Source organism: Symphodus melops, assembly GCF_947650265.1.
Source record: "Symphodus melops genome assembly, chromosome: 16".
NCBI lineage: Eukaryota > Metazoa > Chordata > Actinopteri > Labriformes > Labridae > Symphodus > Symphodus melops.
Window position 1 is genome coordinate 4,859,843 of NC_136706.1, and position 19,814 is coordinate 4,879,656.

General features: G+C 41.7%; 2 protein-coding genes across 11 annotated transcripts in view; one reads left to right on the forward strand and one right to left on the reverse strand.

Moving 5' to 3' along the window:
- ptpn13 (protein tyrosine phosphatase non-receptor type 13) overlaps positions 1 to 11,849 on the reverse strand; it is a 46,085-nt gene extending 34,236 nt beyond the window's left edge. For all 3 annotated transcript variants that reach the window (XM_079364345.1, XM_079364344.1, XM_079364343.1), the window contains exons 1-3: positions 11,612 to 11,849; positions 4,618 to 4,737; positions 1,186 to 1,352 (exon numbers count right to left, since the gene is read on the reverse strand). In XM_079364345.1, the coding sequence (XP_079220471.1) occupies positions 1,186 to 1,352; positions 4,618 to 4,732 (282 nt within the window). In that variant the 5' untranslated portion in view covers positions 4,733 to 4,737; positions 11,612 to 11,849. The remainder of the gene's footprint in view (positions 1 to 1,185; positions 1,353 to 4,617; positions 4,738 to 11,611) is intronic.
- Positions 11,850 to 16,860: 5,011 nt separating this feature from the next.
- The window catches only part of mapk10 (mitogen-activated protein kinase 10), a 32,476-nt gene continuing 29,522 nt past the window's right edge, over positions 16,861 to 19,814 (forward strand). For 6 of the 8 annotated variants that reach the window (XM_079364284.1, XM_079364281.1, XM_079364282.1 and 3 more), the window contains exon 1: positions 16,862 to 17,251. Coding sequence is in view for 6 of the 8 variants with exons in the window: in XM_079364281.1 (XP_079220407.1) it covers positions 17,249 to 17,251 (3 nt within the window). In the remaining 2 variants the exon portion in view is untranslated. Of the gene's footprint in view, positions 17,252 to 19,814 lie in introns of all 8 variants that reach the window. The other 2 variants (XM_079364288.1, XM_079364283.1) reach the window with 2 other exon arrangements.

Sequence of the window (19,814 nt, forward strand, 5' to 3'; positions counted from 1 at the left end):
TTTAAAGCCTAATTTTAAAGCAACAACGCCATCTCCAAAGTTTAAAAATGTGGAGAGTAAAAAATAGTGGCAGCTGACGTGTGTTTACCCACAGGCTCTGATAATGGGGAAAGCAGATTAGATTTTCTACACTGAAATAACTCAGCTGGCTCGAGAGGCGGGACCATGGCTGGAAAACTGACTCAGCACAAAAATGTGTTGAGGTCTGTGGGACCGTGCCAGGACGGGAATCCAGTCATGCAAGATTTTAGCTGTTCTACCAGAGGAAAAGAGGGGGCGTGTCCCTGAGCGTTAGGAAAACAAGTCATCCTGCATGGTAGAGATATTATGTGTGCTCACAACTTCACGAAGAAATGTTGCAACTCTACAAGCATGTTGGATCTGTGAACAGTAAGTATGTAGCTCCAGAGCTGTGTCGTGTTACTCAGGCCTAATTTAACACCTTATTACTTTATTATTATTATGTCACAACAACAGCAGCTCCAACACCACCGTAGGGAAATCACTTCACAAAAGCATCACCTCATCAGCAGAAAACAACAGTTCAAAATAAACGTGCTAAACAAGACTTCAGACTTGCAGTGCTAAAGCTCCTGTGAGGAACATTTGGTTTATTTCCCTGTGAATCATTGCCTTTGACATACTTAGATCTGTTTATTTGAATGACTAATACCCTTAAAAAAAACAGTGAAACCATTGGAAGTAGGGTTTTCCCGATCCAATATTTTCATTGGATATTGGTCCGAGATCAGCCAGAACACGAATATCGGATTTTATCGGACTGCGTCTAAAAACCTCCAATAAGCAGAGACCATTTAACAGACTATAACAGTATAATTTGTTTTTATTGTATTTATATAGATTATTTTTATTTTATTTATTTTTATTCAATTGTAGAATACTGTAGATATTATGTTGAAGGTTAAAATCGATGTAACCTGGTCAAAAACAAACAGGTCAGTTTTTCTCATAGCTACTGTTGCTGACGTTTGTTCTCTGTTTGAGTTACATCACTTGATCAAGCCTTTTCTAACAGTCCACTCTACAAAATACGTTATAAAAGTGTGCATGATTCGCGCTGATATCGGATCAGTATCGCTTGTATCGGGACATCCCTAACAGGAAGATTGAGCTAAAACAATGGCTTATGTTCCAGAAGGAACAGGTGATGTAAAGGTTTGATACCTTCTCTATGTCAGAGACTGTAGACAGGGAGACCCCTTCGAGCACCTCTGGAGCTGTGAAGGCTCTCAGGTCCTGCTGGGTGACGTACTCGTCTGTGAATGAGATGTTTCCAGAGGGCATGAGCAGGAGGGACCAGGGGGAGATGATGAAGCCCATGGCTGAAGGGTCTGGAGAGGGAAAGAGATGATTGAACCACGACAGATAAAAAGCAGGAAACAACATTTTAAGGCCGCTATTTTTTCATTTCCCTGCTAATGCCACACACACACACACACACACACACACACACACACACACACACACACACACACACACAGCTAATATGAAGTATTAGGGTTTTAATATTGGTCATAGCATCAAAGTTGAGTCGAAACATTTATATCTTAAAAGCTGCCTGCAGCCGTATCCAACCACAGGGGATTTTTCTCTGGCATTTATGGAAACTCAAGAAATCTGAAGTAAACAAAAACACATGTTGCTTTCTTAGCCTGCGAGAAAATAACTGTTGGACATGGACGCAGAAAGGAATGGCTACGCAACGTAATTCTCCCTTTCCTACAAAGCCACAGCCAGCGCTATGGTCAGAGGATGTTTTAAAAATATACAGAGGAATGTTTGCGCAGCGCTGCAAAATTCTTTTCTTTCTTTTTTTTTTTTTACCAACGCTTCACCTCGAGAAGAGAAGCAGTGAGACGAACAGAGGAACTGGATCTGAGGCACCAAGTATCTGCTCTCCAAAGCTGGAATTTATTAAGTAAATATAAGTTTCCTGTTTAAAACTCATGTGACCATTTTGGACATCTTTCTCAAAAAGAAGAGTAGGTGTACAGCTCCGGTGAAGGGATGATGAAGCTGAGCAGATGTGCATGACTCAGTCTGAGCAAATTTGTTGTTTTATTGCGGATAACAAATAAATCACCTTGAATAAACTGAGGATATTGGGAGAAAAAATAACAGATGGAAACTGACTTTCAAGCTTATGAAGGAAAAGAAAACAAAAACTTTCAAACATGCACTATTCGATCCTTTCCTCACATCATAGACAGCATGAGTTCTTTGACCTTGAATAAAGTCGTCTTTTCGACGGGCCTGCAGTAAGAGAGTAAAATGTGCAACGTGTGATAGGATTGCATGACCATTACACCCAGATACAGGTTGAATTGACAGTATATTTTGAACACATTGAACTGAATTTATTGCAACAAATAAGAAAATAAGATTTAGACTTTTGCACCGGGTTTAATGTGAATGTTCATATTGCTAAAAATATGAAATTGCACTTGATTGCACAGTGCTATCGTCGGTCTAGTAAGCCGTTATCTGAGCGAGGGGCAGGAAATTATTCTAATCGATTATCCAAAGCTTGCAGCAGTCCTTTAGAAAGTAGATGTCATCAAAGTTCACAGTATAGCATGCGTTCAGATCCAAAGCGAGCCTTTGACTCGAGCGACAGGGAGAGCAGATGTGCAGCAGCAGGTGGCCTCAGCAGAGAAGCAGGTATAACCGCACTGGTTTCTATTTGATCCGAAATATACGACAAAACGAACGACGAGGAATTCTGCCCACAAATCAGACACATTCACACATCGCTTCTTTGAACAATTGATTCTTACGCAAACGCTAACCGCTACCATGTGCACACAGCGCCTGTGGTTTAGTGTTTGACGAAGTGAGACCGCACACACCGTCTGAAAAGTCATGTAAAGGTCTGTTAAGTCAACAGTAGGCCTGCCCATTCCATCAGTGGTGTATGTGCTAACATTGACTTTAACGTCAGTCTAGAGAGGGAAAGAAATGCATAAAGTAAGAGAAGCTGTGAGCATTTCATCTGCTTCAAACCAAACAAAGAGCATTCAGTCTTTTAAAGGGAGAACCAGCCCTCTGCTGTTTCTTTTTGATGCTGGACCAGGACACGTGACCGATGTCCCAGAAAAGGAAGTTTGGATGTTTGATGTTATTAATCCACTCTCGTGGTAAACATACTTCTCTGCATAGCTCAGTGACTCTATAATAGCGGGTTCCAACATCTGCTCTTCAAATTTTAGCTCAGCTCAGCAGTCTAAAACTGCCTACACGAGAGGCCACAATTCACTCAGTAGTTACACAAGGACGCACACTGAGGGAAGGAGAAGGACGCGTTAACGGCACAGTGCAGGGGGAAGATTCAAACGCAAACATTTAAAACACTCAGAGTAGCCTCGCATGTGTTCTGAATTTTACCTTGGAGGACACACATGAGCATTCTGTAGCTGTAGATGTGAACTCCGCAGCATAAAAAGACTTTTTTTTCAGGCCACATCGATGAGATGGAATTCCTACTGCATGCATTCCAGCACTGTTTGTGATGGAAGCAGTCAGCACAAAGTGGATGTTGAGGTAAAGCTGATTTATGCAGAATGACACAAATAAATGTCAGAGGCTGCTTGGTGAACGTGGGCCGGGCCAGCAGGCCCCTTTTCAGATTGTGTTTTTGCAGCAGGACTGTGAAGCAGTCGTTGAGTCGTTGTACAATCATAATGATTACACAATGACGTAACACGGGTGTCTGGGGTTTGTTATCAATGTACATCATGTAGTTTGAAGGGAAGCACACAAAAAAAAACCCCAAGAGAAATCTGCACACTTGCTTAAAAGCCACAAGAAATATTTATTGAATCACAACGTTTAAAGCAGAGCTCTTCTTCATGTGATCAGTTTTAGAGAAAGGGCCCAGTCTGTGAATTCCCATTGCGGTATGGAGCCTCACACACACACACACACGCGCACACACACACACACACAGCTCTGCTCTCTCCTGTTGGCTTTGATACATAGGAGGGAATCACTTCCTCCTCCCATGACAGCCCTGTGACATTCACGCTAGAGATAAGACGGGGCGTAAACATGGCGTCTCGCTCGGCGGCCTCAAGGAGGCTTAAGATGACACAATTAAAGTCATAACACAGCACAATGCACTTTTCTCAAGCAGCAGCCTTTAGAACTCCTCCGTTTAAATACGATGAAGGATAAGGCTTTCACATCATTGTGGACAGAGCAGTACCTCTTATTCATTTCTGATCTGCTCCTTTTCATCTGTCAGTAATGTTTTATGGAAAATAAATCTCAGCCTTATTAATAATTTTTTATCAGCCACTGGGATTCTTTACAGTACAACATGTAAACCAGGCCTGTTTAGCAGCTTTCTGTACCTTCCTCATATGACACACACTCCACAAGTGAGTCAGACATTGATATTAATAATAATAATAATAACTAAATAGAATGAATCATTGTGAGTGATTGCTCTTTGAGGTCACAGAGACTCATATGCTTACAGGAGCTTCAATGGGCCAATTATTTCTATTTCAGGCCGCTGAATTCAATCAGTTTAAAATGATAAATGTGATGTGATGAAACCTGAGATTGACAGCTCTACACTCCTCTTGTTCTTACCTTTGTGAAAAAGTTCTTGGAGGCTCTCAGCGCTCTGGCTGAGCACGGCCCAGACCTCCTCCTCCTGGAGCGGACCTCCTCGAACCTCCAACGCTTCCGCCAGAGACACGTGCATCTTCCCTGTGCAGAGCAACCAAAGAAGACGAAGAGGAGTCAGCTGAGCACACGAACACATAACCAAGCTTTCATCAGAGTGACAGCAGTGGGCACTTTTTAACATGAGGGTTAAATCATACCAGAGACACACAGTGACACTTTACATCGACTGTGCTGGGAAGATATTCTTCTTCCTTATTGATGAAAATCTCCGGGCAGGTCCCCGACTGTTCAGTTAGGATGAACAGGTAAATAAATACTCATTTCATGTTTTGTTTTTTGATCAATGTGAGAATTACATTCACACCCACTCCCTACTTGTACTGACTGGCCTTTTGACGTTTACATGCACAGTGAAGTTGAGCCATTTAATTGGATGATTGTCCTCATGAAGGTAAACAAGCACCGGGGCAGAATGGATTTATTGGCGGAAGAACAGCCGACTCCTCTACAGTCGGTGACAATACGAGCCCTTTCAGCAAGTTAACAGCAGACTTCCTTCAAGCTGAGCTTCCCAGGAAGTTCAGCAGCATAAAGCGGTATGTCGACCAATGAAAAACATGTCAGACAACATTTCAGCCCTGTACGATCACCCATGCTGTCTCTATGCTTTACTTAGGGTCCAAACGTGAAGCACATTATCCCTCTCACTGACACCGACACATTTATGCTGTTTGATTTGTGGGTAAAAGCTCGGTGTAGGAAGTGTTGAGAATGTGCACAACACCAAAGCCAGTTTGGGTCCCACTGAGGCGTTTACATGCAAGAGTAAATCCCCGACCACATTATCTAGCTGTGTTAGTTAGACTTTAATAAGTTCTTCGAATTAGTAAGATCTCAGTCGAATAGAGGCCACTCGACCGCATGCATACACGAGTGCACGCTCAAAGCACGAGCTGAAATCCGCTTCTGGGCCAATGGCGCTCGTGCATGTGAGTGAGGGGGCGTGGCTTCATGAGGGAGCACAGAGGGGAGGTGGGAGTGAAGACCGAGCAAGGAGGGAATGCTACTTTTCACAATCATGCTAGTTTCGAAAAATGATCAACCCTGCTCTTTGACGGACACAACAAACAGACCTTTTCTAACTGCATGTAAACACACTGAGAGGATGATGAACGCAACATGTTCTGACTCTGATCAAAAGTTTCTGCTCTCTCGTATCCTTTAGCCAACCTGCACGTCTCCTAATGTAAGCCATCTTATCATCCTCTGCCACTGAGGAGGTAGTGCAAGCACATGATGCATGCACACACACACACACACACACACACACTCACACAGCCTACTTAACTTGAGTTACACTCAACAAAGTCCCACTTTATTACTTAGAGCCTCGACGAGCTTCTGAGAGTTTAGATAGCAGCTTCCAGCTGACACTAATCTAGAAAAGCACAACAGCACTTCTTTTGGTTTGCTCTTTAATGCTGCCATAAAAGTACGACTGGGAAAGCCTCAGTAAAATCTCAGTACTTTATAAGGACTTCTGAAAGGCATGCTGAGATGTTGGTGTAGAATAGGTGACATTATATGTGCTACTATCTAAACACAGTATCTATAAATCTTTTAACTTTCATTGAGAGTGAACACAGGCCACAACACGCGCTGCCTCAGGGTGAGATTCTGAATTTGCTCATGTGACCAAACGGCTGGCTGGCTTACAAGATTCATTATTAAAGTTCATTATTTACATTGAAAGCATAAAGGGGTTTGGTGTCGTTTTGTCAGCTGTGAAGTTATCCAAACGCAGAAGAATGAAGTCAAATTTAGGGGGGCGAGCTCGAGGCCACAAATCAGTTGAAAGTCCTTCGTACAGAACCTGAGCGTGAGAGAGAAACCACACGTGACCAGTTGGCGTCTTATCAGTCGAAACCACAGCTCCTGTGATGCAGCGGCAATGATGTCTCATCCTCCAGATCCTGCCATGACTTCATGCAAATGTGAGCAAATCAGGAAGCTCCAGTTTCGACTACTTTAGCACCCGGCGTACATACTATGCATGCATTGCATTGCTCTTGCAGGAACGAGACGTGAGTCTGTGGGGAGGTGGTAATTCCAAAAGAGTCCATTTTAAAGGGAGGTGAAAACTCACTACGGGTGACTACCTTGCATTAGGTTGTAGAAAGAGTGTGCTGCTATTCCATTTCTTCAAAGGGGCTGTTTTAAGATATGCACACCTGCTTTGAAGAAACACAGGTTTTTGTGTTCGTGCTCATTTTCTTATGTGTAGGGAAAAGCAAAGGATTCACAGAGGACAATGCTGTAGACAAGGCTCAGGATATACGGCAGCCACGCAGAAAAGAGGGCACAAAAAGAGACCTGCACTCCCTGAATAGGGCATGTCAGGATAAGATGGATAGTCTTTGGAGCGTGAAATACAGTGATTTAAGGTGGCCTGTCTCCCATGCTCTACAATCTGCCTCAAATTATCCGTCTGTCGAGGTTTCCCTGCCCAACCAAACGGGATTTTTACAGAAAAGATTTGGTTTGAGTGGCTTCGGAAGTCAACAGCATTTTTTTATCCTCGCTTTTAAAACACATTTAAGCTATCTGAGCCACTGACAGAGTTATGGTAGGCCTGGGAGAAGAAAGTGGCTTTAACCTCACATTTATGAAGCTGTGATCCCCTCTGGATTGACGTCACATTGGTTATTCTCTTTTCAAACTTTATCCCTCATATTTGAGCCAACGATGGAGAGAATGGATTTGGAGTTTGCAGAATCTCAGCCCCCCCACGCAGATCTTTATAAACTACAACACAACTCACACAAGCACTAAATGAGTCGCTGTGCAGGAACAGCCGAACATGACTCATGTCTGGAACATGGCTGCAGAGTAACTGCCACCACAGTCAATTATTTGCTATTTTCCTGTTGAGCCAGTGAACTTAAAAAAATCAATAAATATATATATATATATATATATATATATATATATATATATATTTAAAACAGATCCTTTCAAACCTTTTTGAAAGTACAGCCAAACAACAGAGTGGATTAAACTGCAAACACTATCTCTGATTTATGGAGCTGCACAGACGAAGTGAGACTTTAAGGGGCTTCAGAGCAAAGAAGAATCTTAACATTATGGTTAACATCTGCTTTATTTCTATGATAAGAATAATGAATTGTATTTATAACAACAATCAACATTTTAAAAAACGACAACAGTGACCCAGGTGGTTGAACTAAATCAGTTGAGTGATCACACAGTGTAAGTTCACTTTGTGTCGACCTGCCAGATGGACGGTCGACGTTCAAATGTAGCTGGTAAAAAGATGAACATGGATTTCTAGATGAGGGAAACTAAACTACCTGCTTCTTGTGTTTGATCATCATTGAGCTGCTCATTGTTGGGTGCTAATGTTCTGCCTGCTGTGTTGACATGTTGACATTTTGTTTACCGCTGTATTTTAACACCGCACACATTTTAGCACCACCACTGAAAACCAGGAACAAAAAACAATTTAACCAGTTGATACAGGTATTGTTAGTTTTTTTTTTTTTTTAATGAGCTATGTTATAGGATTTACTTTAATGGTTGCTAGTCGTCCCTTCCTTTGTCTTAACTGATCGTTTGTAGAGAAGAAAACTTCTTCTCTGACTCAGCAGCAGGGTCTCCTGGCTGTGCAGCATTAAACTGCTGTGATACATCTGATACTTATGACAGTGATCACACTACTGACATCCGTCAACAGGGCCGATATCAATGCCCAAATTGGTGGAGCTCTATTTCTGACTATTGATTTCTGCAATACATCATTTAGCTCGAACTCACATACTGATGGTTCATTTCTAAATGTGTTCATCAAAGTAATTATCATAACTGATATCGGTGAAAGTGCAAGCAGGGCTGAGAAATGGCTGATCATGTCAGCAGCAAGAAGAATGTGTACTTATGCAATCAGGTTAGAAACCACATGTCAGTGTTGACGTGTATGTGAGGAGCATCGAGACATAAAAGCTCTTATAGCCGGGGTTGATCTCAAACTTCAGTTAGCTTTTTCTTCTCGCGTATCATATTGTCCTCTCGATATTAAACAAGGCTTTCGAACGTCACATAGCAAGGCCAACAGAGGAGCCAAGAAAAAGGGCCTGTTGGTCACAGAGTTTGGAAAAAAAATAAACGTCAATGCAAATGTTGTAAGTATCCATCCAGTATCATTTCAGCCCAGAAGGAGTGGACCTATCACAGCCCAGCTAACCAACCTACAAACATAGAGGGGGCTCACTCGAGCCACACTGTCAGCTTGGATAAGTTACAGTTTTTACATGACGCACCAGCATTACGAGCTTCACTTTCACATGACACTTATCAGAACCTTTAACACAAACTGGGTCGGCTTCCTCATTAGTGTCAGACTTCATCACTCAAAAGTATGACGTGAAACAACCTCCTTCCTGTGAATCCCGGTAGGAAGAAGAGAGTTAATGAGTAAGCATGTCACAGGCCTCGATCTTTATGCAGGAATGCAGTTTAACCATTCTAGTCAATGGGAGGCGTGAAGGCTGAGGCGAAGTGGGTTACTACCCATCTTGCTCATTACCCATGAGAATGGGGAGAGCGGGTGCTGTGAAGACTGATTGTTTTGCGGCCCTTGTTATTTCAACAGAGACCTACAGTGGAATGTTTTTTATCCGTGCTGAGGCTGCTGTGCGGGCCAGCTCCTCTCGCATTGGACTATGGTCCCGCTCATTATTGAGGGGGCTTATGGAGGCAGCGGCCCAAAACAGTGAGAGCAGACAGCCATCACCACTTCAGCGCCTCATTCTCTTTTTCTTTTGCAAACAGTGGGGATGTTTGTTCTCAGGTATTCCCACAGTATAGCTAGAAAGAAGAAAGAAAGAAAAAAGAACCTAAACAAGGCAGTGTCTGCTATGTGTTTGAACGTCTTGGCCTCAGTCACAAGAACTTAAAGAAAATAATCCTGGAAACGTGATAGTGCTTCTTACTCTGCACTTAAGACAAGCTTTTGCTTTCCTCCCACCTTCCTGTCAGTGACACAGCTCCAACTTATGGAATGGATTTAAAAACAATCCCCTGAGAACATTGCAATACAGCCGAGTTAGCCCTCAGGGACGCATCATTTCAGCTTCCGCTGCTTCCTTTTCAGTGCCCATCTCTCTCTACATTTGCCACAAGGAAAAAAACATCCCAAAAGCAAGTCCATCAACTTTTCTTAAAATGTTTTTTTTTTTTTTTTTTTTCCAATGGAAGAAGCTCAAAGTAACTGCCCATAAAAACAGCACTTTTATGTCCAAAATGAGAACGCGTAACAAAAGTCGCGAGAAGGAATTCACTCATATCCTCCAAACATCAAAACGGAGGTCTCAGCTGGCAAACGCATTTGGAACAGAAGCCGACTGAGAGGAGACGTACTGTGCGCCAACAATAGGGGTGAAAATCTTCCTGAAGTCATCCGTGCCAGGAAACATCAACAACACACTCCGAGTGAACCTCAATTCCCAGAATTATATGCAGCCTGCGAGCACACAATTCAAATTCACAACACTCACATTGTGTGGAGAGGGGCCTGGATGGAGATCTCTTGATCCAGGCCTCCATCACCAACAAAGACAGATGATGTAAGGACTGATGTTCTCAAAGTGTGGACAGAAAACCAAAACCAGATTGTAGGCTATTCAGCTGATATCTAAAGACACATAGTTCAAGTACCTCCTTCTTTCGTAATTGTGACTATACAGCCCTTGATTATACAGCTCTTGTATTCTTCTTTTGTAGAGAGGCTGTCACTCACAGCTGTGTCACTCTAAAGTTTCCATGTGAAGGAAACAGTAGCAGGAATGGAGCAGTGACTCACATATGAAAAGGGAACACCCAAAAGCTGGTTTTCACTTTTTTTCTAACCCACTTAGAGTATTATCAATTAGCCAACATGGTTTATAAGATTATCAAACAATCAATTAACCTTTATATTTATGGGCACAACTCTGCCCATAAATGACAGGAATACTCCTGTTGTGGACAATAAGCCACCCTGGATGTTTTTTGTTTTGTTTTGTTTTTTTGTGCCAGGGTCAGAAACCAGCCCTAATACCCAGCCAGGACGTTTTCATGATTATGAGCCCTGCTCTGCACGGACCTCACTTTTCATTTCAATCTCCACCTCATCAGCTCTTTTTTTTCTGTTAATCACAGGGTTGCTATGAGTACCGTGACATGCAGAGCATGGTTTTGCAAAACCTCACTTCAACTCCCCCTACCCTCAACATCTTCCCAGCACACACAGACCCAGCCCACTGACTATTTCCCCAAATGCCTTCTATGATGATGCTCACACCATCAACATTACAAACACTTTAGATGGGGGGTGTACATCTTGCTCAATCAACGAGGCTGCCCAACCATCTTTCCGTTTAGTCTTAGGTGAAATATTTAAAACATTCATGACCTTTGACTTTTGAGTTAACTTTACTACTTTTCTATGGTAATTAAGGGGGAGGGGGGAACAAATGCCTCCCTACAACTCCCCCATAAAAGCTTCAGTCTGAACTGACACCAGAGAAATGTACTGTTGAAAATGTTAGCAAATGTTGCGTACTTTCTTAAAGAACCTTGAAGCAATAGGCTACATTGTTGCATGACACAATTTATCACCCCCAAACACAAACGCAGTGACCACAGATGTCATATATTAGAAGAGTAGCTATCGTTGTAAAGTTAGTTGCCTACAACAAAGCATTTACACGAAACATTTAGATATGAAACTTGACAAGTCGCTCCCTGACAAGACTTTTGAGGATAAAAAGAAACGTCGACGTAACAGACTCAGTTTTCCCGGCGACTTTGCTGGCGACCCGGCTACGCTAAAGTGCTTTTGCTCCATAAAGTTTTTTTTTTTTCACTTTGCGTAAAGTGTTTGAAAAATGTCACTTACCGACTGAGCAACGCTACAAAAATCACTTTAATGGGAAATGTTCGTACTCCGAAAAGGCTACGAGTGAGCAAACAGACAGGACCTGAGGCCATCCCATCCACAAAGCAACATCTTGGGCATTCGGCGAGGCAAGACAGGCAAGGCAAGGTAGGCAACAGGTCTCCACTTTAAGCAATACAAAAAAAATCCACTACATTGGACTGTTTGTATCCCGAGCTCGGTGGTAGGCTATATGAAAAAAAAACCTACTCTTATAAGGATTGTTTAAAAGTCGCATTTGATGCTCACTAAATAAAATTCAGTCCACTTCCAGCACAGCCCGGGCTTCATAAGTGTTGAGCGGAGAGTAACCCCTCCTTTAGCCCAGCTAGCGTGGGCTGACTGGGAGTAACCAGACACCTAACCGAGCTCGTCCATTGGCTCTCAGCTAGGGAGGGGGTGGGGAGGGGGGGGGTGATGCCGTTTAATCGTTTCTATAGCAACGCACACAACTGGGAGTAAAACGTCCAGTGGCTGTGGTTAATTTAATAGTTATATGGGCAAAACAACGTTTAAATTCTAAATTTTATACATAAATATCAGTACAAAATAATGTGTTTTCGTATATCATGTGATGTCTCATTTTAACCCTGTAGGCTACTGATTTTGCAAGCCCATTTAAAAAAAAGGGAAGGGAAGCTTTTACATTTGCAGTGGCTTATTTCCCCACGCCTTTAAGTTTTTCTGAGATCCATCAAAGCAGTCAGGAAGCAATTCACTGCTGAGTACTTCCTTCCTATGGTGCATTTCAAAGAGTGGCCTCATTTAGGCTCTGTCTTGCTCCATCTAGTGGCTGATAGTCGTCGTTACATATTGTTTTACGTAAATGTCTGCTGTTATCTCTGCCTGGCTGTGTCTGCTTGCGTCAAAACAAGGCGTGATTGTTATCGCCACACCATCCATTGACTATCCATCACTATCCATTGAGACTCATAAATCCTCATTACCTGATGAACACCAGTTTCCTCTTCAGATTGAGACAGTTGGTATGTTTCCTTATTATGTTTTCAAGCATTTATGTTCACATAATTTACTCAACATAGGCTACATCTTAGTAGCCTATTTTTTTATTTTTTATTTTTGGCTTATTTCTCATAATGAAACTTAACAATAATTTCATAGAAAAAATGTCAAATTTTGGCCAATTACAGATCTTTTATGAAGCAACCCGTTAAACCACCTATGTTTTTTTATTGACAAAAAGAAATATGAAACCTCTTCATGATTTTATAAACTCTTAATCAATTCCAATAAGCATTTTAAAAGGGAACAACACACAAATTGAAAATATGTCGAGATTATTAAGAACACACCATAACCAAAAACTGCTGGTGTTGTCTTCCCCTGGAGTAGATAAATGCTTTATGTCCCATAAAAAGGCTAATATTTATAAGGATTTGAGTTTACAATGTCCTTTTTAAATCCCTTGTTTGAATCTCTAGCTGACTTGACTCCAATGTAACAATACAATACAAAAATACATTTTTTTATATAGTTGTACGATGTATAAAATCTAGAAAAAATACTTCTTTCAATGCAGTTTCCCTTTTGGCAATGCTAAAAGTTGGATTCAAATAACGGTGTTTTTAAAGAGGCAATGTGGATGGAATGGTAGAACTTTATCTTCTATCTCCCCCTCATTTCTGGGTTGTAGCATTTCCAATGAAAGGAGGAGAATATTAAGTTCAGTTATTGCATAGAGTTGGAGGTCCATCCTTGACCTCTATTTGGCAATCTATGAAATTTCTCAATGTCTGACAACAAGCTGCCTGAGAGATTTGTTACCCCATGTCTGGTTTTACCCAAAGCTTTTAATCTCTAACCATTACCTGAGGCAAGGAGCCCCCCTCAGAAGGCTGATAGGGGTGACAGGGTAAGTGATGTCTCATTACCTAGGGGGGTCCTGGATTTGGGATTCCTTCTTCCCTCTATTTCTGTCAGCACTGTTCTTAATGCCTCCTCATCAGAGCAGGTCTGAGCCCTGGAGGTGATAGGCTCTGAAGCCTTGAAAGAGTGCTCGAAAAGTCCTTAAAATGTGGGGCAACCTGGTGGATTGAAGGCATGTGGTTTGCTGACTGGTGCGTTTAGCCTTTGGGTCCAGCTGGAGAGCATTAAAAACTGTAAACTAGCTTTTGCTGCCTTTGGAAGGAGTCCTTTGGTCTGCATATGAGTTGAAATAAAATCCTGCCATGTTTGCAATAATCTCTGCAAAGTATAAATATAAGCTTATAATTGTTTTTGCTCTGGTGGTTTTTCTCCAAAGTTTTTCTATGGCTTGTGCTCTTACCTTAGTAGTAATGTATGGAAATGCTCCCACACAGATGACATGTTTCACTGATTTGAACTCAGAAGCATGTTAGGCTGACTTTATTGACACCCCCCCCCCCCCCCCCCCCCCCCCCCCCCCACATTGTTGTTGTTGTTTTTTCCTTCCGTTTTTGAAGTTGCTTATCTCACAGGGGAAATGAGTCTGCGATGGATTAGAACAAAGCAGCGACCTCCTGCTCTGGTTCACAGTCAGGGTTTCCTGTGAAGCTGGTGAATTTGAGCACTTATCAACTCAGCGAGTAAACCTTCAGCGATTCCAGTAAAAAATAAAAAAATGTCCTCTTGGGTGCAAAAGTCTTTATGATTTAGGTCTAGGTCTGGCTGAGGTTACATTTCGTTCTGGCACTAATTTGAGGGAGCGCAGGAATTTTTAGCTGCTATAAATAGTTCTGAACTAAATGGTACTTTCAATGTCTGAAACTGCAGCAGGGTAGGTGTTAGAAGTAGCTCACTCCAGAAAAAACATTTTTCCCCCTATTTTCCACGGATAAGAATGTCAATGAGTCATATTTTGACTTAAAAGAAAGCAGTTTTTTTTTTTTTTTTTTTTTTTGGAGGAACTGCTTTGTCCACAGGGGATGCCAGAATCGATGCAAACCAACAGTTAATCACAGGAGTGGACAGGACTGCAGGACTTACAGTATGTGTGTAACTCTTGAAGCCAAGTCCCTTCAAAATCCTATTGCAATTTCAGTTCTGACAAACTCTTTACAACTTAAGTTATAACTCAGACCACACGTTCTTTGGCTCTTTCATTTCCTCGTGCAGCTATGGTGCAATCTTAACCTGGCTGCCTTTGCCCTCCCTGAACTGGTTTTGTGGGTTTGAGAAACCTCCTGGCAGGTGGTCCTGTGCTGTCTGAACACATTTTCTGCTTAGTCAGGTGGGTGTCTGGGTACATTACTGCTGATTTAAGCCAACCTGGGACTTCATCACATACCTAATGGTCTTGACTTCTGGTTTACCCACCATAGCAAAACCTGTGAGAGGGTTCATGCTGTGAGGCAGAAGAAACATGTTACAAATAAAACTGAAGGGAATCACTGCAGAGTCATTGATGTATTCACATGTCAATGGGATTAACAAGGATCTCTAACAGCAGCACAGGAACAATAGTTTGAGAGAGAAGCTATAAATCAAATCAATAAATGAGGACATGTGTTGGATTTAGATGACACATCTAAATCAGCATTCTGAGAGGCAAAGCCACCCCTGTTTAAGTTTTGTTTTTGGACATTAAACAGTTCTTTCAAGAATTGCAAACATTATATTTCCATTGTACATTGTCATTTATCATTGTCATAATCAGGGAAATAACAACAATGCTGCAGTTCAAGTGCAGCTGGCTGAGCTAGAGGAGTTTGCTTCAGCCATGACTAAATTATTCTAATTCCTCTCAAAGCTGTAGAATTTTAATCATCTGATATTGAACCAGGGGTCATTTCATATTTTATATTCTCAGCAGCAAGGCAACCTTTTCATCTGACTTTACGTTATTAGAAATCCACCTCTTCAAGGGCCCTCTTCAGGCTATTATCCATCATAATTTTAATCAGCCTCTTGTTACAGAGGGTGTGAAGCCCCTCTGATGGTGGCTCTAAACCGGATAAACTGAGAATGGTCAGCGAGTTTGTCATGATGGCAACTGTCCTGCAAATGCTGCCTTTCTGTGTTACAACCTCATGTTCTTGAAAGTTTGGTCGAATTTTAATTAAAAAAAACGGAGACCCCATATTTCATTTGAAAAACCCCACAGATATGTAAAATGTTAAACTGTGATTTTTGTCAGCAACTGATAAAAAATAAAGTTGGGACAGGGTCATGTTGCACTTTGTTGCACACTACTTTTTCTTGTAACAGCACTTGGTAGGGTTTTGGGAACTTCAGAGACAGATGTAAGTCATTTCTGCAAAATGTTTTATCATTTCAGCTGTTCAAGCGTCCATTGTCTCTTTGTCATGATTTGATCTTGTTTAGTTTTGTATTTTGATGTATTTCAGAATTGAGATTTTTTTTTTTTTAGCTTTTCTCGTTCTTCCCTGGTGTTACTTTAATCCATGTGTTTGTAAGGTTTCTAGTGCTTCTCTTATTTATTTATTTTCTTTTGAATCCTGTTTCTCTTCTTGCAGAGTGCATTCCTTTGTCTTGTCTGCAGTTTCTTGTCCTATCCTGCCTTTGTGTTTCCCTTCAGTTTTGATTGCCCTCATTATCTTCACTTTGTGTTGTTTGTTCTTTCTCTCACCTGTGTTTTTTGATTGCCCCGCGTTTCTTTTGTCTCAACCATCAACCTTCTGTCTCAGTTCATTGTCCAAAGTCAGTTTTATCCTGTGATTCCTTGTGGCTTGCGGTGCTTGTGAGCATTCGTGTGGTTTTTCAATTTGGACTTTTTTAAAGAAGCAAGCCTTTGTTTGCCTTTTTATCAATGTCAATGTTTATTAATGTCTCTTTTTTACACTGTTTACTTAACATCACTCAAGAAACAAAAAAAACACTATTTTTTTAAAGAAATTGTTCTCCCCCTAAAACGTGACCTGGATAAAAATGTAAACAATGTTTTTATTGTGATTATATGACATCGCTCTTAAATTCAAAATATATTTTCTTATTTTTTCCTCCAAAGACGATTTAGGAAATACTAATAATTTATTAAAATAATCGATAGAGCTTTGGCAATAGAGCTTTGGCATGTGAACATTTTTTTAAAATGAAGACAAATCTGACCAACAACAGCCGTCTCCATCTTCTCATTGAGTCTCATGATCACACCGACGGGACGGTAGCCTACAGGAGGGGATCAGAGAGATGCTCCCACACCCCCTCCCATCCTGAGACACAGCCTCCATGTGATCTCTCTCTCTGCTCGGGCTCTGACGTCAGAAGTGCTCCTGTGCAGTCGCTATGGCAACATATTTCCCTATTCCCCCTCTTCTTCATCCCTCCCTCCCTCTCCCTCTCCCTCTCTCTCTCTCTCTGCCCTGGTAGGTCCACAATGGTACAGCCAGCATCTTGCAGCACAATGGTTGTAAGGTGGTGTTGAGTTGGAGGAAGAGTGATTCAGCATCAGCAGACCTCGTCAACGTCCATCTCTGCTTCTTTTTTTTTCCTTTCCTCATCGCCTTTTATTTGCCTCGTCTTGTCCCCTTTGCTCATTCGCCATCTTTGTGTTTCACGTCTAAATGAAGCTTTCGGCTCCAGTTAGCGCAATGTTTGGCGTCGGGATGTTTTGAAAAGGACTGTCACCGGACTGGGATCGTCATCAGCTGGCACGGAATGGTAAGCAAAGGGCCGGGCTGGGTTTGTTTGAATGTGGGTGCGATGCTGCCTGGAGGGTGGAGTGATGAATATTGATTGGAAGCGAAGGTTAATGAAGTCCAGTAGCGATGCCTTGGTGGGAAAAGGACAGCGACTTAAACATAAATAAATACCGACCCCGTTTCATCGTGATACATTCATGGTCGCAGATGTTGTTTTATAACAACTCGCATCTTTGTGCGGGGATTTCATTATGGCGTTAATGTTGACCTGACGAAATGTGCATCTCCATCCATACAACCATCCTGCAAATTACAGGCTTCAATATCACACCTTAATGATTGTCCATTGATAATAAAACCACACCAAATCGGCTAAAATCAATATTTAGATTTCAAAAACATTTTATCATGCATTTACTTCCGTAAAACACACATTTCTACCTAGTTTAAGAGGGGATAAACACTTTTCTGTTGTATAGCACGCAATGCATTTTTGATTAGAGGTGCCACAGTGCTGCAAATGGATGATGCTCCTCTGAACACAAGCCTCGCATGGGCCACACAGCTACTGTAGGCCTGCATGCAGAGTTTGTCCATCCTCCCCCTCAGAAGTAAGCTGCGCACCTTGTGCATTATGCAGACTATCACCACTTCAGCGAGGGGATGGGACCACCCTCAGATGATCCATCCAAAGTGCTTTAGAAAGCAGAAATTCTGAGAGGAACATGGTGAAGCCATGCTATATTCTTTGTAGGTTCATTTGGGTATTTTTCTACGGGGAGGTTTTGTGTGTGTTTGTGCTAAATATGGATGTTTCTGAAGGGACTATACCGGTAAATGTAGAGGGGATGGGATGTTATTCATCTTAGGCTTCATGCTGTGCAGGACATATGGGGGTAAAAGGAGATCAGTCTAGAAGGAAAATTCATCTGATTCTGCTTTGTTTGAGGAAACCTTCTGCACATGCATTATTGGCAAATTAAGAGTACATAGATGACAGAGCAGCACCAGTTATACTCTCAGAGCTCACATTCCTCCACCTACCTTTTCAGCGCACTGCATGCCCACAGTCCTGGACTAATTACTGGTGTGCAGTGCTGTGGAGTGAGTGAAGGTTTAAAGGTGTCACAACAAACTCGCCGTGTTCAGGAGAAAAGAGAGAGAGGTTCTAGCGCTGTGACCTTGGCTGCTGAATAATTCAGGAGCAGGCTTCCATGCCTGTGAAAGTGCTGCAGGGAGCACGCTTAACAATTAAACAAAGCTTTTTATGGTGATTCTGCAGCGGCTGGATAGACTGACATCTCTCTTATAAGAGTTACATGGGTTAATCTGCCATCTCGGTGTCATCATCAGTTTGTTGGAAAGGATTTTGTCGGGAAAAATTCCTGAGAAATTCTGCTAAATGTCTAACATACCTTAAGCTTATAACCCCATCTGTTTTATTTGAGGTAGAGGACACTGCAGGATACTCACTGATATTGATTTCGAGGTAGACTGCTTGTTTGTCCAGTGGAAAATCATCAATGGAAACAGCCAACAGCAGACAAATGTTATCTTGCTATAGATGTTGCTCGCATTTTAATTCCATTTTGTTTTCAGACTTTGCAGCATCAGTGTACTAATCCTTTGTTATGCAACAAAATAAGGCAGTGTAGATGAGATCATGATGGGATTGCAGGCTAAATTAATCAACTAAGTAAAGACATTTATTTAAATGTATGATTTTCATTATCTGCTGATCTTTTATTTGGTCTGTAACGTGTCACAAATAAGGCTTATACACATTTCTCAGTTTTCCAACAGTGCATGTTAAAATGTATTGTTTTGTCTAACCAACAGCAGAAATGCAAACACATTTATTTCTAGAAAATGTCAGGCGGTTTCTCTAAATTCTTCCTGACTTCCTTGATCTCACAGGTAACCCACAAGCATGAGACTGATCCCTGCCTGATAAGGGAGGGGGGGTTTCTGCAGGTAGCACGTGACGAGGTGGACGAAGCAACAGACTCCAACAATATTTATCTTTATATCCAAGTTTGTTGTGTGCTTCAACATATATGTGGTCTCAACAGAATAGCAGAGAAGAACATTCTCGCCAACACATATTGAGGCAGTTTCATCACAAGCACGGCGATCGCACCTGATGCCCGTATTCAGTCTACGTTTGAGGGACAGTCACAGAATATAAATCCTCTGCCCCTCCCACCGACTCATGGTGAATTTTACTCAATATTTCTCACTTTGTTGTAACATCAGCAGAATGAAAAACAGCTAGTTGTTTGTGTTCAGACCGACAGCTCCTCCTGAACATTTCAGGGAGAGTTCAGCAGTTTTGTGCATGTGTAAAAGTGCCCCTAAGAGAAAAGCAACAAACTTAGCAGCTGACATTAATGGGAATGTTGTAAATATGACTCTTTCAATTGGATATGAAATAAAATGGAAGATATAAATGAAAACTTAATAATAAAATGACTGGAAAGACATAATGGAATTAATTAAAGGTAAATGGTTTACTGGAGAGTAGATCAACATAACAGCCAGGAAGGGTCTTTAATGTATGTACTGTGGGACAGCCTCGAAGG